This window comes from Anas platyrhynchos, chromosome 1 (assembly GCF_047663525.1).
Source record: "Anas platyrhynchos isolate ZD024472 breed Pekin duck chromosome 1, IASCAAS_PekinDuck_T2T, whole genome shotgun sequence".
Lineage (NCBI taxonomy): Eukaryota > Metazoa > Chordata > Aves > Anseriformes > Anatidae > Anas > Anas platyrhynchos.
The window spans coordinates 183,463,166-183,481,165 of NC_092587.1; the positions used below are offsets into that span (position 1 = coordinate 183,463,166).

The window sequence follows — 18,000 nt, forward strand, 5'->3', positions numbered from 1 at the left end:
ACTCACTGAAATGAGTCAGGAGGGACGTAGATTTGGCAGCATCTGTGAAGTGTTTCTGGATATTTCAAGGTGAAAAATGTCATCTGCTGCTGTTGGCAGGCAGGAGCCACTACACGAATAGAAGTGTTGCAGCTTCTGCACTTTTCCTCTTTGCTCTAATCAAAAGCAATATACAGAAAGACATACAAAATTATACCTCGGCAGTCCTCTAGCCCCATATTTCCAACAGCAATTCATCCTTTCCCTTTGCAGGCTAGATTTGCAAACAACTGGTTTAAAACCACATTTGGAAACTCGCATGTCCAGTGTGACTACACTATAGCTCCATTTTGGAGTGCATGCAAAAGTCTGACTGCAAACCATGATCCCACCAATATACACAAAAAGGAAGACCTGTGAAGCCTTGGTAGAAAATGTAGGTGTTGAAGCATAGACAAACAACAATTAGAATTTGAAAAGTGACATGGGAAGCTAATTTTGATATTCCTTTCTATTGGAATTATTACATCAAAAGGCATTTTGTAGCTTCCCTTTTCAAAACCTGACAGTATGCAGAGTGTTTGCACTGGGAACGTGGCTCCAGGTGCTCCAGGTGATAAAGCAGAGCACGATGTTCAGGTCTGGCACAATGTGAGGAATGAGGTCACACTATTTTTAGAAGTGCCTGGTGATCCTATGAAGCATGCTCATGATCTCTCTTTTTACTTTTTTTTTTCTCTCCTTTTTTTTCTGTCTTTTTCTGTGAATAATTTGGCCGGTGCTTGCAGAAGGCTGTTTTAGCCCCAGGGATTCTCACACATACTTCTGTTGACAGAGTTCTTGTGCAGCAAGCAAGCTGAAATGCCTTTTGTTAAGGATCTGCTCATTTCTTTTTCTGTTCTGCCCCAACGCTTGGAGGATCTTTTGGCTACTAACTGAGTTCCTGTTGTTACCCTCATGGAAATTAACTGAATTGAAAAATATGGGGTTACCTTGCAAAACAGGTAAAATTATCATCAGGAAAAGAAAATCCTAATCTCCTAATTTGCTGTTAGTTTGTGTGTCTCACATTCTCTTGGCTTTTTTGTTTAATTTTTCAGGGGAAGATTGTTTAAGTCAATGGGAAATATTAAACAACATCATTGTGAAAGGGAAACAAATGCGCTAGGGGCTGAGGGGTAGAAGCTATTTTGGATGAGTGTTGTTCCGTTCCAGCCAAGACCACGACTTGATTTGGTGGTTAACTGTGTCACTTCCCATTTAAACTTTCTTCTAAAAAGTATGAAAATTCCATACATTCACATGCTCTGCAATGTCAAAATGGAGAGTGGCTGTTGATATACACTCGTGCACTCATTTAATCAGTGTTTGCAAAGTTATTTTAGGTGACTTGCTGTCCTTGTATTGACTCAAGAAAATATACACGAGTAAAATCCTCCTATTTAATGGTTAAGCCTAATATGTGCTTTTTGTGTGTGTGTGTGTGATCTTTGTGCAAAACTTGGTGACTTTCAATACAATTTTTGTTGTCTGGGCAAAGGAGAATCAAGCCAAGAGAGCATGATACACAAAAATTTATCTGTGAGTCTGCACAGATACCTCTGCTTGTACCAAAACGTAAGAAAATTTTCCTTCCATATCATTTCACTATCTGTACCTTGTACCTATATTAACCCATTGCTGATTTGTACGAGCTTTTGTTGGAAAGTAAAATTCAATTTGTAAGTTTTAATTTTTTTTGTGTGTAAAACCTGAAGTTGATTGGATATTACACCCAGATATGGATTTCACATGTTACCTTAAATATATATATATATATATCCTGTGTTGCTTTTTTTGTGCTCTTCCTTAAGCTGTTTTGGAGTTGGTTTTAGTTGCACAGTTAACTGTGGTAGTCCCTACATCATCCCTCTAGTCAGAAAAAACACATATATGTCCAAGTGGTTTTTATTTTTCAACATCTTAACCCACACCAGTGACTACTGGCACAGCTAATGCTACAGTATATACTGAGAATCACATACGCATATGAAAGTAATTTCCCTTCTTAGAAAGCCTCGAAAACCTTTTTCAGAGAGATTATTATTTTTCAGAGCTTATAAGTGCATACATTTATAACTGTGGTGATAATTATCTTACTTCGCAGCTCTGTACTAGAGGCCTTTTATAACATGTACAGATTTAGCTCTGAATGTTCAGACCTCTCTGAGCTACACATTTTGCTATGGACAGGATTTCCAATCCATAGCTCTGCCAAAAATGTTCAGTTTTTAGGAGCTTTGAATGTCTATGTGTAACTTTTTATAAAATATGGAATTTGGTATTTTGTATGAGTGTTTTTGTATTTGTTTTTTTTTTTTTTTTCCAGTCACTACTAGGTCAAGTAAAAAGATATGTTCCACAGGATGTGTGGGTGAACTCACACTCTCTTCTTACCACTTCCTCTTTAGAGATTTCTTGCACAAAAGCAGCCTGCTCCTGCATGCTTTCTTTGTCCTGGCTTCATCGTAGGAAGAATAAAAAAATAAGAAGAGTCCGCTGAAGTAAGAAAACCTAATAAAAGGAAAAACTTTTTCGTGCCTTTTTAATTAAACTGCAGAAATTACAGCTTCGCACCACATCCTATAAAACTGAAAATCATATGAAAAAAAAAGAACTAAGCAAAGTTCAAAAAGAAGATAAACATTTATTTTATATGCAGAATATTCAGAGATAACAAAAATACAATTTTTTGCAGTGATTATAATTAACATTTTGGAGTTGAAGCATCATCTTAAAATACTAGCAATAAATAATACATAATTCACTTGCCCCATGCTTGCATAGTGTAGAATTTTTGTAGATTTTTCTGGACCATTTTAAGCTGTATTTTTGTTTTGTTATAACAAAGTTGTTCCTACAAACACAGAGGTGTATTCCTGCAGGTGTTATCACAGTACAGCCTGCTGAGCAGTGTTACCAGAACTAAGGAGGGTCCAGGGAGCAGGCCTTGGATGGCCAATTTCTGCCAGAAAAAAAGGATGACATTAGGGAAGGGTGAGGACAGAAAAGAGAGTTTGGGTGGGAGCCCTGGAGACCTGGGGATTTCTAATCCTGCTGGAAGCTTCTGAGACAATGAGGGCTTCAGATGCAGGTTTGTCACTTGCATGTAGACATTGCAATCTGCTATTGTGTAAAAAAAAAGACATGGGATGAGATTCTTCGTGCCTTTGTCCATCTAAAAGTTGGGTGACTGGTGTAAACATTTTGTCTAGCCCACCTTGATAGTTTTGGATAAGGTGGTCACGCTAGGAGGGCGACTCATCTCATGCCAAAATAGGTATCAAGATCAGTGAGAGCATTTACCTTCAGGAAGCATTTTTCTCCCTCCACTGACTCCAGCAGGAGGCCAGACAGCTTACAATAATGTCAGACTTTTACATAGCCAACTATAGCTGAGGGGAAGGCTATCTAAATTACGCATACCTGAATGCTCACCCCTTCTACAGCTGAAGTTTACATGAATAATATCATGAATAATGTTAATACCATGAATCTAAATATTCTTTCTATGTACAATACTCTTTCTGTTACCCAAGGTATGTCTATAAAACTAAAATATATACTCACCAGCAATAAAATACACCTCACTGGTGTAATAAAATACACTGCTTACGGCACAAGCAGTGACAGGCGCATCACATGCCAGCATCTTACTCTGCTCGCTTCCCACTTTGACAATCAGAGCGCTGCCTTCTGACAAGCCTTCCCCATCAGTGACAGGCCTGCCACGAACATCAAAGGCGTAAGCTTCTCTTCTTATTTTGAAAAGCTTCTGTTCTGCTTTGCTGTCTCCCAGATGGAGTACTGAAACAATCATTAAAATAAATACTATCAATATTCAATCTGTCACAAAAAAGTAAATTACATCTAAGGGTAAATGTAAGCTACTCGGTGATGCAAGATCAGTTCCTCGCTGCTCCTGTCTTCCTGTGCATTGGAGGTCCACAGACTAGAAGCGAGCACAGAAGTTAAGACTGATTTAAGCCAGACACGGGCAACTCTGACGTAGAACTGGAGCTTTCCATATTTTTAGCCTTCTCTTTTTGCTTTGCAAATTTATTGGAAATGGACAGGTGCTACACTACATTGGCAATTCAGAGGAGGCAAGTGACAGAAAACTCTACCTATATTGAAATGTTCTTCCTTTTCTGTCAGCTCCTTTGAGTCCTTGCCCTTCCTCATGACATTTCAGTAGCTTGGCCAAAACACTGTAAAAGTTCTCAATAATTGAACAGACAAAAAAAACCCACAGTGAATAAGAAGCACATTTTGGAAACAAGCATCTATCTAACATCAGGTTGAATGATTCTGATCCATTGTGTCAACAATAATAATATTTTAAAAACCATTTCTGTGTTTGCCAGTTCTTTCCTCATCGTTAAGGTAAAGAAGTCAAGGTTCGTGATGTTTTAAGTTCATTTAATCTGCGTATATCTAATATTTTTGAAGAGAGCTGTAAGTAAATTTGATCCAGGAATGTCGTATTTCAGGATTACTTCTACTGATGCATTCCAGTGCAAGCCTGTTACCATCAATAATTTTTTTTCTTTTTCTTTTATTTTTCAGGAACAGAGGGGATTCAGAAAATTGATGTAAGAATTGAGGCATTAATAATGATTGTGTGATCATGGTTTTGGAAAAATAAGGAGGTATTTCCTGGCTACATATGTGAAGTGATGTATCGTAAGAAAACCAAGAATGAAGTCATTTTGATCTCTGATGGGTGAAGCTCGTTGGAATGGAAACCAACATCTATGCAGAAGGACAAGGCTCACCACATCTTACCGCCAAGTGCCTGGGGACTGCAAAGGGAGCAAAGTGTGAAGAATTCCAAAGAAAGACAGAACAGGAAAGTACATCTGAATTTCAGGATGTTTTACTGGAACCTGAGTTGAGTTTGCTGTCTGTGGCATCCCTATTAGACCACAATGACACATCCTTGCGACCTAGCAGGGATGCAAGGTGTGTTAGTGTCAGCAGTCAGTGTGAAGCAGAGCAGCTTCATAAGGAATTGCTGTGTTCTGCAAGGCACATGCCAAAGGAAGATCCTTTAAACCTTCCCTTGCACAAGGAATGGCCACTCCTTACAGGAAAAACTTCAGACAGAAAAACAGAAAGAAGTCACGAGATCAGAGTCATAAAACACAAACCAAGTGCAATCACATTTTCTGATTTTGAATTTTTACCACATGAAGTTAATACTGAGCTCCATATTTGTGAGGCAGGGGATGCAGGAGATTTTTCATCTGAAGAGGAAAAAGCAGATGGCAAAGACGATGACGATCTGTTTACAGAGCTGCCACTGTATGAGGCTTTTTTTGATGGTCTCCACAGAAGGAATGTTTTCCCAAGAAAGCAAGCTAAACATGAACTTACTAAGGATCAACACATCTGTCATGGAGAAGACTGCGATGATCGTTCCAAAAAGGAATTGAAGGACCATGACAAGGAAGAAAAACACATGGAGCTGGAGGTAATAGACGCTACTCTTTTGTTCCAAGTGTGTTTAAAATAAGTGGTATTATTTAAGCTTGGTTACAGGAGAATTTACACAAATTTTTATACAGACATAATGAATGTTAATTACATAATTAGGAATATAAACCTACAGCAAAATATACAAAATGTTAGAGATATAATGCTAGGCTTTTACATTAAACAAATCTATTTCTTCAGATTGGCCAGATTTCCATTGGACTGAACCTCAAACAAGGATTGCTGTTTTCTTTTCAAATGGGAACATTGGCTCAGTTTCCCTTGCTCCTAGAAGATCATATATCATGCCCCATACAGCAGATATTCCTGGCTATTCCCTGAGTCTATTGACTGTCCCAAAGGGATACAGTTCTGGTTTCCTAGAAGAGAAGTGTATATTTCTTTATGCTGAATAATGGACTTTTTTTAGACTAGAGGCACCACAGTACTGCTCCTTCTAACCTACAGTACAGCACTGCTAAATAACAGCACTTATTCTTATTTCAGTAAAATAATACGGAGTACAGGTGACCATCAGGTCTATAATAAAATTTTAAAAAAAAATTATCTGTAATGATGCACATCCTGATGCTGCATAGACCAATGTCCAAAATGAACAGACAAGAAGATTTAGGATGAAATGAAATACATTCCGTAAGAAGAATCATCCAACTATAACCCTTCCAAAAAAAAAAAAAAAGGGGGGGGGAGGGGAGGGGAGGATGAGTAAATTAGCTGAGTTTTATTTATTTATTTATTTATTTATTTATTTATTTTTAACTGGAGGAACAGAAGCTTCCCAATAGAATAAGCAAGGCTTTTCCCCTGCTCCCAGCTGGTGACAAACCAAATGCCTGGAGCTAAACATGTTTATCCTTGGAGTAGTTCAGCTCTAGTACAGAAATATGATGTGATTCCAAACAGTGGAGAAAACAAACTCTTAAAATTCCAGCGTTCCTGAAATGGCAGCAAATCTTGAACTGCAGGTCCATCATACCTTTCTTTCCTCTCTTTTCCATTCCTCCTCCATTTTTAAGTTATTTTCCATATAAAAATATTTTTCCCTTGAAATTCAGGGTGGAACTCTCCTTTTTTTACCAAGTTTCTTCTATTTTTCTTTATTTCTCTATTTTCTTTCTTTTACTTCTAGAGCTTACAACACAGAGTTGCTTCATTGGTTTCTGATTCAATCAAAGAAAGGAAGTAGGGTCAGGACTCAAATGTCCAAGTCAACATCAAAATGATAGTATATAATGCTTAGTTACTTCCCTCCTTCCATAGTGATCTATCTCCAGTTTGGGGTGACTAATTCTGACCTTAACTGAGTGGTAGATTTGTGGCTGCATTTGACACTGATCCCAGTGTAAGTAGGAAAGACATCAGCTCACAGAGAAATATTACAGATTTTCACAAAGTTTTCACAAAAACGTTTCTCAGCAGCTACTATTAGAAAACCAAGGTCCAGAGATGGTTCCAAAGCAGTGCACCTTTGGATGCAACACTGACCCTGAAAGATCCTTGTGGCACATGGATTATTAAATGATTGCATTGTTCCGCTACCCTCAGCCAAGGCTTGCTTCCTCATTGACTCAGACACAGTATTCCAGAGGTTCCCGTTAATATAAATATATAACAAAATGCATGCACAATATCCCTTGGATTCTGTTTACTGAAGGTCAATCCTATAGATAAAAGGGAAAGGCTGGGTGCTGCTGTCATTTAGTTTATTTTGTATCTATGCCATAAAATAAACTCAAGGATGCAGCCTGTAGTGCAAAATAATGGATTATAAATTGCCAGACAAGCGTGTGAAATTACCTAGTAAATCTCTGAGAATGTGTCAAAACATTTCAAAAACTGTACAGATGCAATGATGCAGTCCTGGTTTTCATTTTTTTTCCATGTAAATAAGTATGTATCATCCTAGAAAAGCCTCCAAGAATTAAAAAGGGATTATCTTGTCTCTAAAATTTTAGCAGCAGTCATGCATTAGTACTCAGACCAAAAGCTCCCCCTGTGACTCTGTTTCAAGCCTGTGCTAAGCAAATGTATATCATTGTCACATTATTTATTTGTGTTATGTAGACATGGGGCTGTGGAAGAAATGTCTTTCTGCTGGAAAGAAAATGAAATAAAGACAGCATGGGGTAAAAAACGTTGTCAAAAGCAACCATTACTACTAAGCCTCAGACTTAAAAGAAGTATAAAAACCAAATCCTCTCGACCACACAGATCCAGGCTACCACAGGTAACACCATGGCCAATATCTGGTTGAATAAAGTTCACAGTGAAATAGCAATTAAGATCAACCCTACAGGGTCATTCCTCAATAAATGAACTTGTTCCTGACTTCAGAGGGATGCACTACAGCAAATCCCCTATTTTTGATGTAGACAGTAGGAAAGGCTGGCACCTGCCCCATGCTGGGGAGCACATCCCCTTGTGGGCAGCAGCAGTGAGCAAAGCTGGTGTCCGAATCTCCTCTTAAAACAGTTGTTATGGGCATTTGAATAGTAATTGTGGAAATCTCTGAGTGTGCTGAACAGTAAACGAGTACAGAGAAGATGGAAAAAATACAACTTGTGTATGCTGCCAATGCTGCTACGAGCGGAAGAAACGCTGCTGAAAGCAATTCATATAATGGTGCCCATGAAAAAATGTTCTTTCCCTTTGACCAAAGGCATACAGAATCTGCCTGTTCTGTGTCATACCAAATAAATGACACTTCTGTTCGATTTATGAATGCGCTGTGGTCCCTGAGTCCCCACCCTTAGACCAGTCCCATATATATTTTCCTATGCTTTCCTTGTAAAGAAAAAAATTGGCAGCTGTTTTTCCTTTTCAGGAGCCTGTAATCAGTAGTGTATTTAATACCCAAGTAGACTTCTTAAAAGAAAAGTAACATTTATTTCCACTGAGGGAGCAAAATTTTGAAGATTTACAAGCATGTCGATATACATGTCTGAAATATTGTTCATGTTATTTCTCATTTTTGAATGGTAATCTAGGTCATATCATTGCTAGGACAGCACTGTAGAGATTCTGACCTCCTCTCTGTCATAATATCATTCATATCCTTCTGGTATTATTTATGATCATCGGGTTTTGTTCTGTGCAAATGTTCTCTTGGCAACCCTGAAGAGGTGTCTTGAGCCATTCTTCCTTGCTTGTTTTCCTTCAAGCCTTCAGATTAAACTACATGTGTTCTTTGTCCATGTAACCAGCTCAGCATGCAGTGGCAATAAATCTTGCGGAATAGCTTCTGAAACATAACATTTTTCTAGATTTCCATTTCTTCTGACTGTACTGAGCAGGGCCCAGCTGATAACCATATTTAAGCAGGAACTACCATGCAACTTTACATCAGTGATCTTCTTACATCATCTCAAAACAATGCGCATGATTTTCAGGAGTAGCATTTCACTCAAGAAAAAAAAAAAAAAAATATATATATATATATATATATATATATATATATATAACAGATATTAGGAAAAAAGTAAAAGTAAAAGGATTATGTGATCATAGCCTTGACAAACTGAATTATCATGGATCCTCCCTCTCCTCAGGGAGTGTACAGAAATCCTGCTGATGTTGGGGGCTGCTGCAGAGATGCAAGCGTTGTCTTACACATGGTAACAAGCTGGAAACCCTCTCTGGGACAGCTTCAAAGCATCTCTTGGGGGAGCCCATCGTAGCTGTTTTAACAGCCAAACACAGGTTTCTGTCTCTGCTGACATTATTAAGGGCACCTAAGTGAGTTGTCAGAGCTTCCTCTCAGAGAGAAGGGGCACACCAGGATGCCCACGTGCTGGGGAGGACCAGCTTTGCATCATGCATCTTTCCATGCACTGACTAAGATCTAAAGCCAACATGATTGTTATTTTAAAGCCAGGCATTGATACCTGCACTGAGTGTTCCCAGATGCAGCGGGTTTAAACAAAGGGCAAGATACCACTCCCTAGGCGAATGGGAGACAAGATGACCCAAACAGATAATTCAGATAGTTAAGGCAGTATTCAGAATTAATATAATCATCAGGGTTTGGCTTTCAGACCGTAGACCCACAGATGTTTGCAGGAGACTGCACAGCCCTGAGACTGGCCTGTACAGTATCAGTAGTCCTTGTGTACAATATTGAGTAGCATTGATGGGGCAGCTGTGCCATTGCCTTCCTCCCGGAGTAAATCTTTGCCTGTTTTAAATGAAACTGTGATCTTCTGAAGGAGACTTGTGAAAGCTCTGTCGCTTTTGACGTTTAAAGCTAAGCCAGCTGAATTCTGGCAGTGGTTACAGAAAACAGTCCTTTTCTGGCAGGAAGATGGATGATCTGGCTTTCCACTTTCTCTTTCCTTGATGATTCACTTATTTTCATTAATTTGCTTCTTCCTTCCTTGTATTACAATTAGGTAAATTTTACCCTCATTATACCATCATTACTGAGTGACAAGTTTGACAATCGCTGTATAAGCTTAGACCACAAGTGCTCAAATTCAGGGTGGAATAATTTGCTGAGATATAATGGGGAAGTTTCCATGGTACCTGTCCTACATTTTGTCTGATTCTGGCCCATGTTTGTATTCTGTTTTCCACAGAAATTCACCAAAGCAGGAAAGCAAGATGAGAAATAAATAAGGACATGTAAGAGGAGAAAAATACTCAAATATTTATTCAAAGATACAGTCTTTGAAATTAATTGTAATTCCTTAAAAGGCATGTATTCTTCTGTGTGGTTTGTAAATATTTTAGTTGAATAATCATATCCAATGAGAAAGGAATCCAAAAATTTGAAGTTTGGGACAATGACTTTGCTTCATTCAAATCAGAATGAGCTAATTCAACTTGAGTGATCAAATCAGAGAAGTTGTGAGGCCTGCAATTTTGATTCAAAATTGTACCTGCCAAAGGAAGCTTCTTATGCTTATATTTGAATGGCTTAAATTCTGCTCAGTCCTTGTGCTTCGTGCATCCCTGCTCAGTGCCTGGCTTGGACACTCCAAAGCACTTTTCTGAGAGGTACTTTCCTGTTTTCATTAATGAAGCTCTGGAGCTTAGGTGGAATTTAAGCTATCTGAAAATTGCCCTGCAATAGCCTCGTCTTCTCAGATTCAGTTGTACAAGAGCAAAAACGAGAAAGGAAACGAGAAAGGAAACGAGAGGGAAGCACAAATTCCTTCTGCCATTCCTCCCATACTTCGGAAGTTTGTTCTTCTCTTTACCCTAACAAACTGAGAGTCCAAAACTAGAGGAGCAAAATGGCTGCAAGCTTGGGATGGCTTCCTCGCGAGAAATAATACAGTTATTATTATCTCCCTTTTGCTCATCTTCTGCAGACATGGGATGCCTACACAGGTAGAAGAGCCAGGTGCTGAAATAATGATTGCCAGGAAAACAGAGTGGTACCTTAAGGGGAGGAAAATGGGAAATGAGTTGTGTAAGACAGGACTGATGTAGCTTTGTACATTCACATTTCCTTGGTGTGTCTGTCAGACCTGGGCTTTCGGTGCTTCAGTTATGCATTCTCTGGAGCTGATAGGTGGAAATGTCATCAGTTGAACTTTGCAAAGTTTCTACCATTTATTCTTGTTTTCTGCCTGCCTGAGAAGGAAGTTGGGGAAGTTACTTTGGCAATGATGGATTATTATCAGTCAATAAATAAACAAATCAGCTCATAACAATATTGTCAGACAAATGCTGGTTTAGAAACAGGTTCTAATTATTAATTTAAAAGAAAGAGTCTTTATTAATTTCAGGATTTTCAGGTATTAATGATGAACACAACATTTGTACAGAGTCCATTTTTCTTTAATCCCCCTTTTCTTAATAATGTGACAATTAGGATAGGACATTTCTTTTGTCCTACTATTTACTATGAATGGTGAGAGCTGCAAATGTAACCTCACATCTCACTAATGTGGAAATTAGCTGTACAGCTGTTTCTATTACGAAATTACAGGAACTTTGGAAAATGACTAGTCACAAACATTAAATCAAGACATGCTGAAAGATCATATCAAATTCAAAGAGATTTGGTGCATTCAGATCTTGTAGGAAAACATGTAGATAGTATCAAGAGGACTGTCCTTTCTCCTCCGTAGACTCACATGCTGCTTACATGTTTTAATAAACATGCATGATTCACTGGTCATTACTAGAGAATTCAAAATTAAAATGTATAGGCCCTGAGAAAAGAGGCATGTTGTTGATAGCAGAAGATCCCTGTCTTTGAAATCACAAGACTGTCTTCAGCAGGCATCTCTGGGTGCTGGGCTGAGATTGGAGAAGACATACACACACTGGTTTTGTACAAAATAGCCTATAAAGTATTTTTGGCAATCCTAACTTGGTCTCTGCCAAAAACCTCCTGAAGAAAAGCTGTGATATGAGGGGACACGATTCATCCTTTTTCAAAAGCAAAGCTGACAAGCAAACCTCCGTTTGATGAATGGAACAGGACTCAAAAGATTCAAAGAACATTTTTGCAGTTGGACCCTTCAGGTGTTTTGAAGTCATCTGTGCTGTTACAATAGCATCACTTTCCAAAAATTTGTAGTATATGTTATATATTACCTATAGAGTGAGATTCTGAGAAAATAAAATAAAATGCCTGGAGAAAAAAAAAATAATAAAGAAAAACAGATAATGTAGTCAAAAAAACCCAACTCACCTGGATTTTCAAACTCCTTCAGAAAATGTACCAAGTACCTTTCAGCTTTCGGTGCTGAATTAAATAGTAGGAAATTACAGAAGATGACATTACTGAGTTACACCGCACAGTGGGAAACCCTCAGGCTGTTCAAGTTAATGTGTAAAACTTGGGCCCTTAAGTAGCTTTCAAAATATTATGGAAGATCTTTAGGCTGGCAGTTTCCACAGTGCAGCTGCCTGCCACTGGCATCTGACAAAGGTTTTACGTTGTCTGTCCTGGTTGCAGCTATCCGATGGGGCAGAGGCTGTGCTGCCAACAGATTTTGTTGCACAGCCCCAGCACAGTCCCACAGCAAGAGAGTAAAAGAGGTGTATCAGGATTCTCCTTTACAGATATTTGGAAATACCTGGAATCTGTGTGATGTGAGACCAGTCAAGCGTCTCGTCTATCTCTCCAGAAGTCAACAGAAAATAAACCCTAAGCCAAGGCTCTGGTGAATTCCTCTGCCAGGGCGTGGGAACAGGCACCCCGAGAATTACAGACTCTTAGGTGGGGGGAACCAAAAGCAATGTGTATCAATCTGCTCATCTACGTACCCTTGAAATGAAGATGTTTCTCCAAAGTGCAGATGGAGATTCTGGATAAACTGAGGGATGGGCAGTAGGCAGAACAACTTGTGAAATGGGAAATTATAATAAAAATGGAAGTAGACTGCTCTTACCTATCCAAGTGTCTTGGGCAATCAATGCCTCATCCATTCTCCAAACTACAAGGCCTGCCTAGTTTTGAATTACTTCAGCACAAAGCCTTTTGCAATCCAGCTGAGGGAAACCTCCTCTGAATTAGCTTGGAGTTCTCCAGAAGTAAAAAGGACAGGACTTTTAGGCCAATTCCTGCATTAGAATATTTTTTTCGTTCAGATATTACCTTCACTAAAATCTCACCAGACTTTTGTATTACAGAGCTCTCTTTATCCACACCTTCTGCAGATTCTAAGAAATTCTTTGGCATTTAGGTTTTTTATCCAATGTTTCAAAAACTGGGTCTGGAATAAGTCAGGTCAGGTTGACGATCTTGATTTGGTGACCTTGAAGGTCTTTTCCAACTTAGACAATTCTATGGTTTTATGCTTCAGTGCAAAAGATTTAACAGCTTATTTATGCTGTGTACTCAGAGAAAAGTTTTCTTGCCTTAGTCTAATCTTTATGATGATGTATTCAGTGATGTGCTATATAATCTCTAAGTTTTGCATTTATTATTTATAGTTCCTATTGAAACACTGTAATGGTGAAATTTCAGTAGCTATGTAACGAGGATTTTGCAAAAGCCTTTGCAGTTAGTCTAGGGACTGATTTACATGAAATAAAATGTCAGAAAAACTGCTAAACCTGCCAAGTAGCAATGGAATATAAAACTGCAACTTGTATTTCATTCCGTAACACATACATCACGCGTAGAAACCAAGAACAAATATGCAAAGCCAACAACTAGAAGAAAAAATACACCCGATATAAAATAGCCCCGATAGCAGGATGGAGTTGGCAAAGAGATGAACGTGTTTTAATGAAGAACATGCCTGACCAGGATCGGTGCCTGTACTGACCTAGACTGAGCACCTACACTCTGGGAGTTCACCTCAAGCTGTACTTTTATCTGCTGTGTGATCACACTTCAGTAACATACTACAAATAACTGTAGCAATAGATATGTGGGGGGAAAAAAATCATGTTTGGGAGATGCAAGATGATTAAACTAAAAAAGATCACCCCTGGAAGACAAAAACATTCCGCAGACCCTGTTTTGTTTTGTTTTTTTGAAATACTATGATGTAGCTCTTAAGCAATCAGCCTCTAAGCATGTGATTTCTACAGTATTTGTACTGCAGAAATACCGCAGTATTTGTACTTTGACACAAAATGGAGGGCTATCCAGATTTGAAAAGAGAAAAATAGCATTAACAGAGAGAAACAGATTCAAAACGAGAGAAACAGATTCAAAAAGTCTTAGTGGGAAACCCCCATGCTAGGCAACCAGGGATGGACTCCATTCTTTCTGAAGTAGCCAGAAGTGCATTAAACAGGCTCAGAAAATGGTTTTGAAACCCAACTTTTCAGACATGGTAATGGCAGACAGCAAAGGCATGTGAATGGCAGACAGAAAACTAAAATTGATGCTTCAGGGTTCTCAGATGACTTTAAAAATAATTTACTGTGAATACAAACAATAAATAATAGCAAATTCTATGATAGGAGGAATTGCTATGCGTTGGAAAGTGTAGCTTCTCTTCTGCGCGTTGTTTTCACTTCTGTGTAAAGTGCCTAAGAAAATGAGTTTGAGTTGCATTTAATGGAATGCAAATGTCTAAGACCAAAATAAAAAGTCTTTTCTAAAAAGTTTTTTAAAGGTGACTTTAAGGTGCCTTTTTAAGGTGGCTTTTTAAAAGTCACCTTCAGGTGTTCCCCTTCAAGTACTGATTTTCTTACTTGGAAGTTGTCTTCAAATGTTTGCAAATGCTAAGGAGCAGCCACACAAGCTGTTCAGGCCACTCAGCATTTAATTCCAGTGCAAATTAAAATTCCTCTTTGATAGCAGCAAGTATGAGGTTGAAAACAGGAAAAAAATAAGAAGGAAAATTTAGTTTATGCATCAAAGAAAAGAAAATGGTAATATAGATCCAAAAGAATCTTCTAGGTATAGCAGGGCAAGTCAAAACATTTAGTTTTGCGAGGGAAGTTATTTCTAAAATTGGGGTTACTTCAGTTCAGAAAAAAATCTCCCCAAAGACTCCCAATTCTTCATGACAGTGAATGACTCCTCAGCCTGGGAGTGAGCGAGGTGTCAGGAGCCTCCAGCAGCTTGCTAGGTGGGCTACAAAGGAGCTCGTACAGCTTCACTGGCAGGTAAAGGTATTTTCCCCAGAGGAATATTATCAAAATTAAACTGTCTTTGACAAGCAGTTCAACTTTGATGAATCGACAAATATCAATCAAAACATTATTTGTAAGAAATAAATAAATAAACACATTCCTAAAGAAAATGATATCATTTTGGCATTTTAAATTTTACATTTAAACATATTTTGGGTGTGCTGCAGCAAGACTGGCTTCTACCTTTTTCTACCCAGCCTTATTGCAGCAGGGCTGAACTTCTTACTGATCCGTTTATGCATGTTCTCATTGTGCGGGGGCTCTAGCCCAACTCCCCTTGTGTTGTGTGTTGTTTTTTTTTTTTTACAAGGTGGCAAATATCACACCGGGACTACACCGAGGTGAGCAGGATTGGTAGTAGGAGATGAGTAGTAGGAGAGCCTGACCCTTTTTGAAGCTCCTCAAGTCCTACACTAAGATGCATCTTAAAACTCAAACCGTGATCCCTCCAACTGCTGTCCTGGAGCTTTTGGGTACAGCACAAGGGCTTATACAGGACATAAAGGCTTCTCAGCAGGGAGGTATCTGGATATGCCTCTTTAAACCCCCAAATCTCTCAGTTCCACACACCTTTTTGATAAGGTTTCGCTTGTTAATGCTATTGTGAAGTCTCTCGCATTTCAAAATACACAAACTTTGTTTGAAATACGTAAGTGGAGGAACTAGCTGAAATTCAAGACACCTTGCATAAGGCTGGGACTTGTTTGTTTTCAGTTATTTGCCAGAGTTATGTCAGCACACCTTTTTATTTGGATTATTGTGGTTGACGGTTGTTTTTTTTTTCCTGTTGGTAAAATCTTTCATATCACATGAAGCTGAAGTTTATGTGAATACAAATACCACTGCTGATAACCACTCCGTGGCAGGTTGTTTTTTTCTCTTTATTACTAATTCTCTTTGTAATTTCAAACCATAGCATTGCCCTCTTCTTTTAAAAACAGTACTTTTCCAACTACAAAAACAGCTTATCAAATAGCATAGACAGAATTTCTGAATGGTCTCAGGTATGGTACTTCAGAAAGGGACAGGCGAGTGCAAATAACACGGAAGTTACTCAAAATATAATGTATATTAGGACTGGAAGTCAGCGATGGGTAGGCTAAACCCCTTCCTGATAATGAAAACCCTGGGACAGGCTGATGTGTACAGCTTCACCTGTCCCAGGACATCCTTAGTGCATTTGTGTCTGGAAGATTTTGCAGAAGCCCTGCAGGTTTACAGAAGCAGCTGCCTCTGATTCCTCTCTCTCGCCCCCTCCCACACCAGCAGAAGACATCTGAAGCAAGGCAGAGGGAACGTGCCTGAACCGTAATGCTCTGGTGATGAGAGCAGTTGCTGTTTAGTGACCCTCGTGCTCTTTAAAAGAAGACTGAAAGGCCTGTGACAGATTTTCTGAGCTCTAGGCCACATTCTCCAACCTTTCTGCTATATAAAAGCATTTATATGGTGTCAGCACTATGCTCGCATGCTCTGGGGATACAGATTTTTTTCCTCCAACAATGATGCCTGAGGCTACTCTATCAAAGCAGCTTTTCTTCGGAATTGAGACTTAACATTTTTTTTTAGGAGAATGTGTTTTATGGATTTTACCTGCGTTATCTTTTTCCCCAGCTAAAAAGGACATGCTAAAATCTATAATCACTGTTCTGTTGCTTAGTTTATGATTAAAAAGCAATGAGTCTCCATAAAATAGCACGTCCAAGGGGAGCACGATATGCAAGTCAGCATTTTGCAGTAACATTACAACATTGCCACATACTTCCCTGTTACCTTTCATTTCATTCTAGCAAGATTGTTCACAAATATGAATAGTTACGTTTCTGAAAGTTATTCTGAACACTTATAAGGTATCTACATCTGTGCTTCTGACCTCTGAAAGAAGAAATGTAGCTGGAATTTTGAGAGCTTTAAGCAGATAGCTAGCATTAACAACTAAAACATAAGGCAAAATGCATACTGTATAAATTAGTACGGGATTGAGGAACATAGGCATGCACAGACGCACAGACATATGACTGTTCTTGTGCGTGAGGGGACAATCTTAACTTCAGCAGTTAAACTCCACCTAATTCCTTCAGCTCCTTCATTTTTGCATATGGCAATGGAGACTCCCGTTATTAAAAGGAAAAAGAAAGAGCATAAAACTACAGTGGAGTGTTATAGTAGCACACCTTGTGGGTTTTCACATAGGCAGGTAGCAAGAATTTATCTCTCAGTTTAACAAAGTTTAAAAAAAAATAAATAACCTCAGGTGACTAGCAAGTGTCCTTTGTAGAACCATGGCCGAGAGTTTATCTGTAAGGCAATGTCTCTCCAGGTTCAAAGTTTTTTGCTGTTTTTATCTAATATAGTGGCGGAGTGTAATCTGGTGTTTAAAATTTCGGCATTTAATTTTAATCTAAAACGTAGATACATTCACTATCTGTGGTCCCTGACTATCCACAGCCCTGGTAGGCTTGTTGCTCTCATAGCTTCGTTTCCTTCCCAGAGAAACTGGGACGTGGGAGAAAGACGAGAGGGAGTGGGAGGGGAGATGCTGCACTTGTCTCAACACGGAGTTAAGGCCCAGGTGGCATATTATCTGGATTTGGTTGGTGAGGAGCATACCCAGTTTCCACACCATAGGAAAGCAATCTGCCGTATCAGGCACATGAAGTCTGTACATAGTCAGAGGAAAAGACATCGGTGTCTTTGAAGATGTCCAGAGGGAGATCCCATCTGACTCAGTACAGCATTTAGGAGACCTAAATCTTTGCCACACAAAATAGCTATTTTATTTTCTTTTACATGACTGCTCTTAACCGAATACCCTCCACCCTCGCCAGCATTCAGAAAGGAACTGACTACATTAGAGAAGGGTTTGCGATGAAGTTCACTGACTTCACTGGGGCTTGGCAAGGACCAGCTGTTCAGAAAAAATGGGTGTTT

The 18,000-nt window shown here is 38.9% G+C and overlaps 1 protein-coding gene across 8 annotated transcripts in view; it reads left to right on the forward strand.

The window, feature by feature from the left end:
• Positions 1 to 18,000, forward strand: part of STARD13 (StAR related lipid transfer domain containing 13) — a 291,838-nt gene that overhangs the window by 41,074 nt on the left and 232,764 nt on the right. For all 8 annotated transcript variants that reach the window (XM_072032613.1, XM_072032611.1, XM_072032615.1 and 5 more), the window contains one exon: positions 4,588 to 5,494. In XM_072032613.1, the coding sequence (XP_071888714.1) occupies positions 4,760 to 5,494 (735 nt within the window). In that variant the 5' untranslated portion in view covers positions 4,588 to 4,759. The remainder of the gene's footprint in view (positions 1 to 4,587; positions 5,495 to 18,000) is intronic.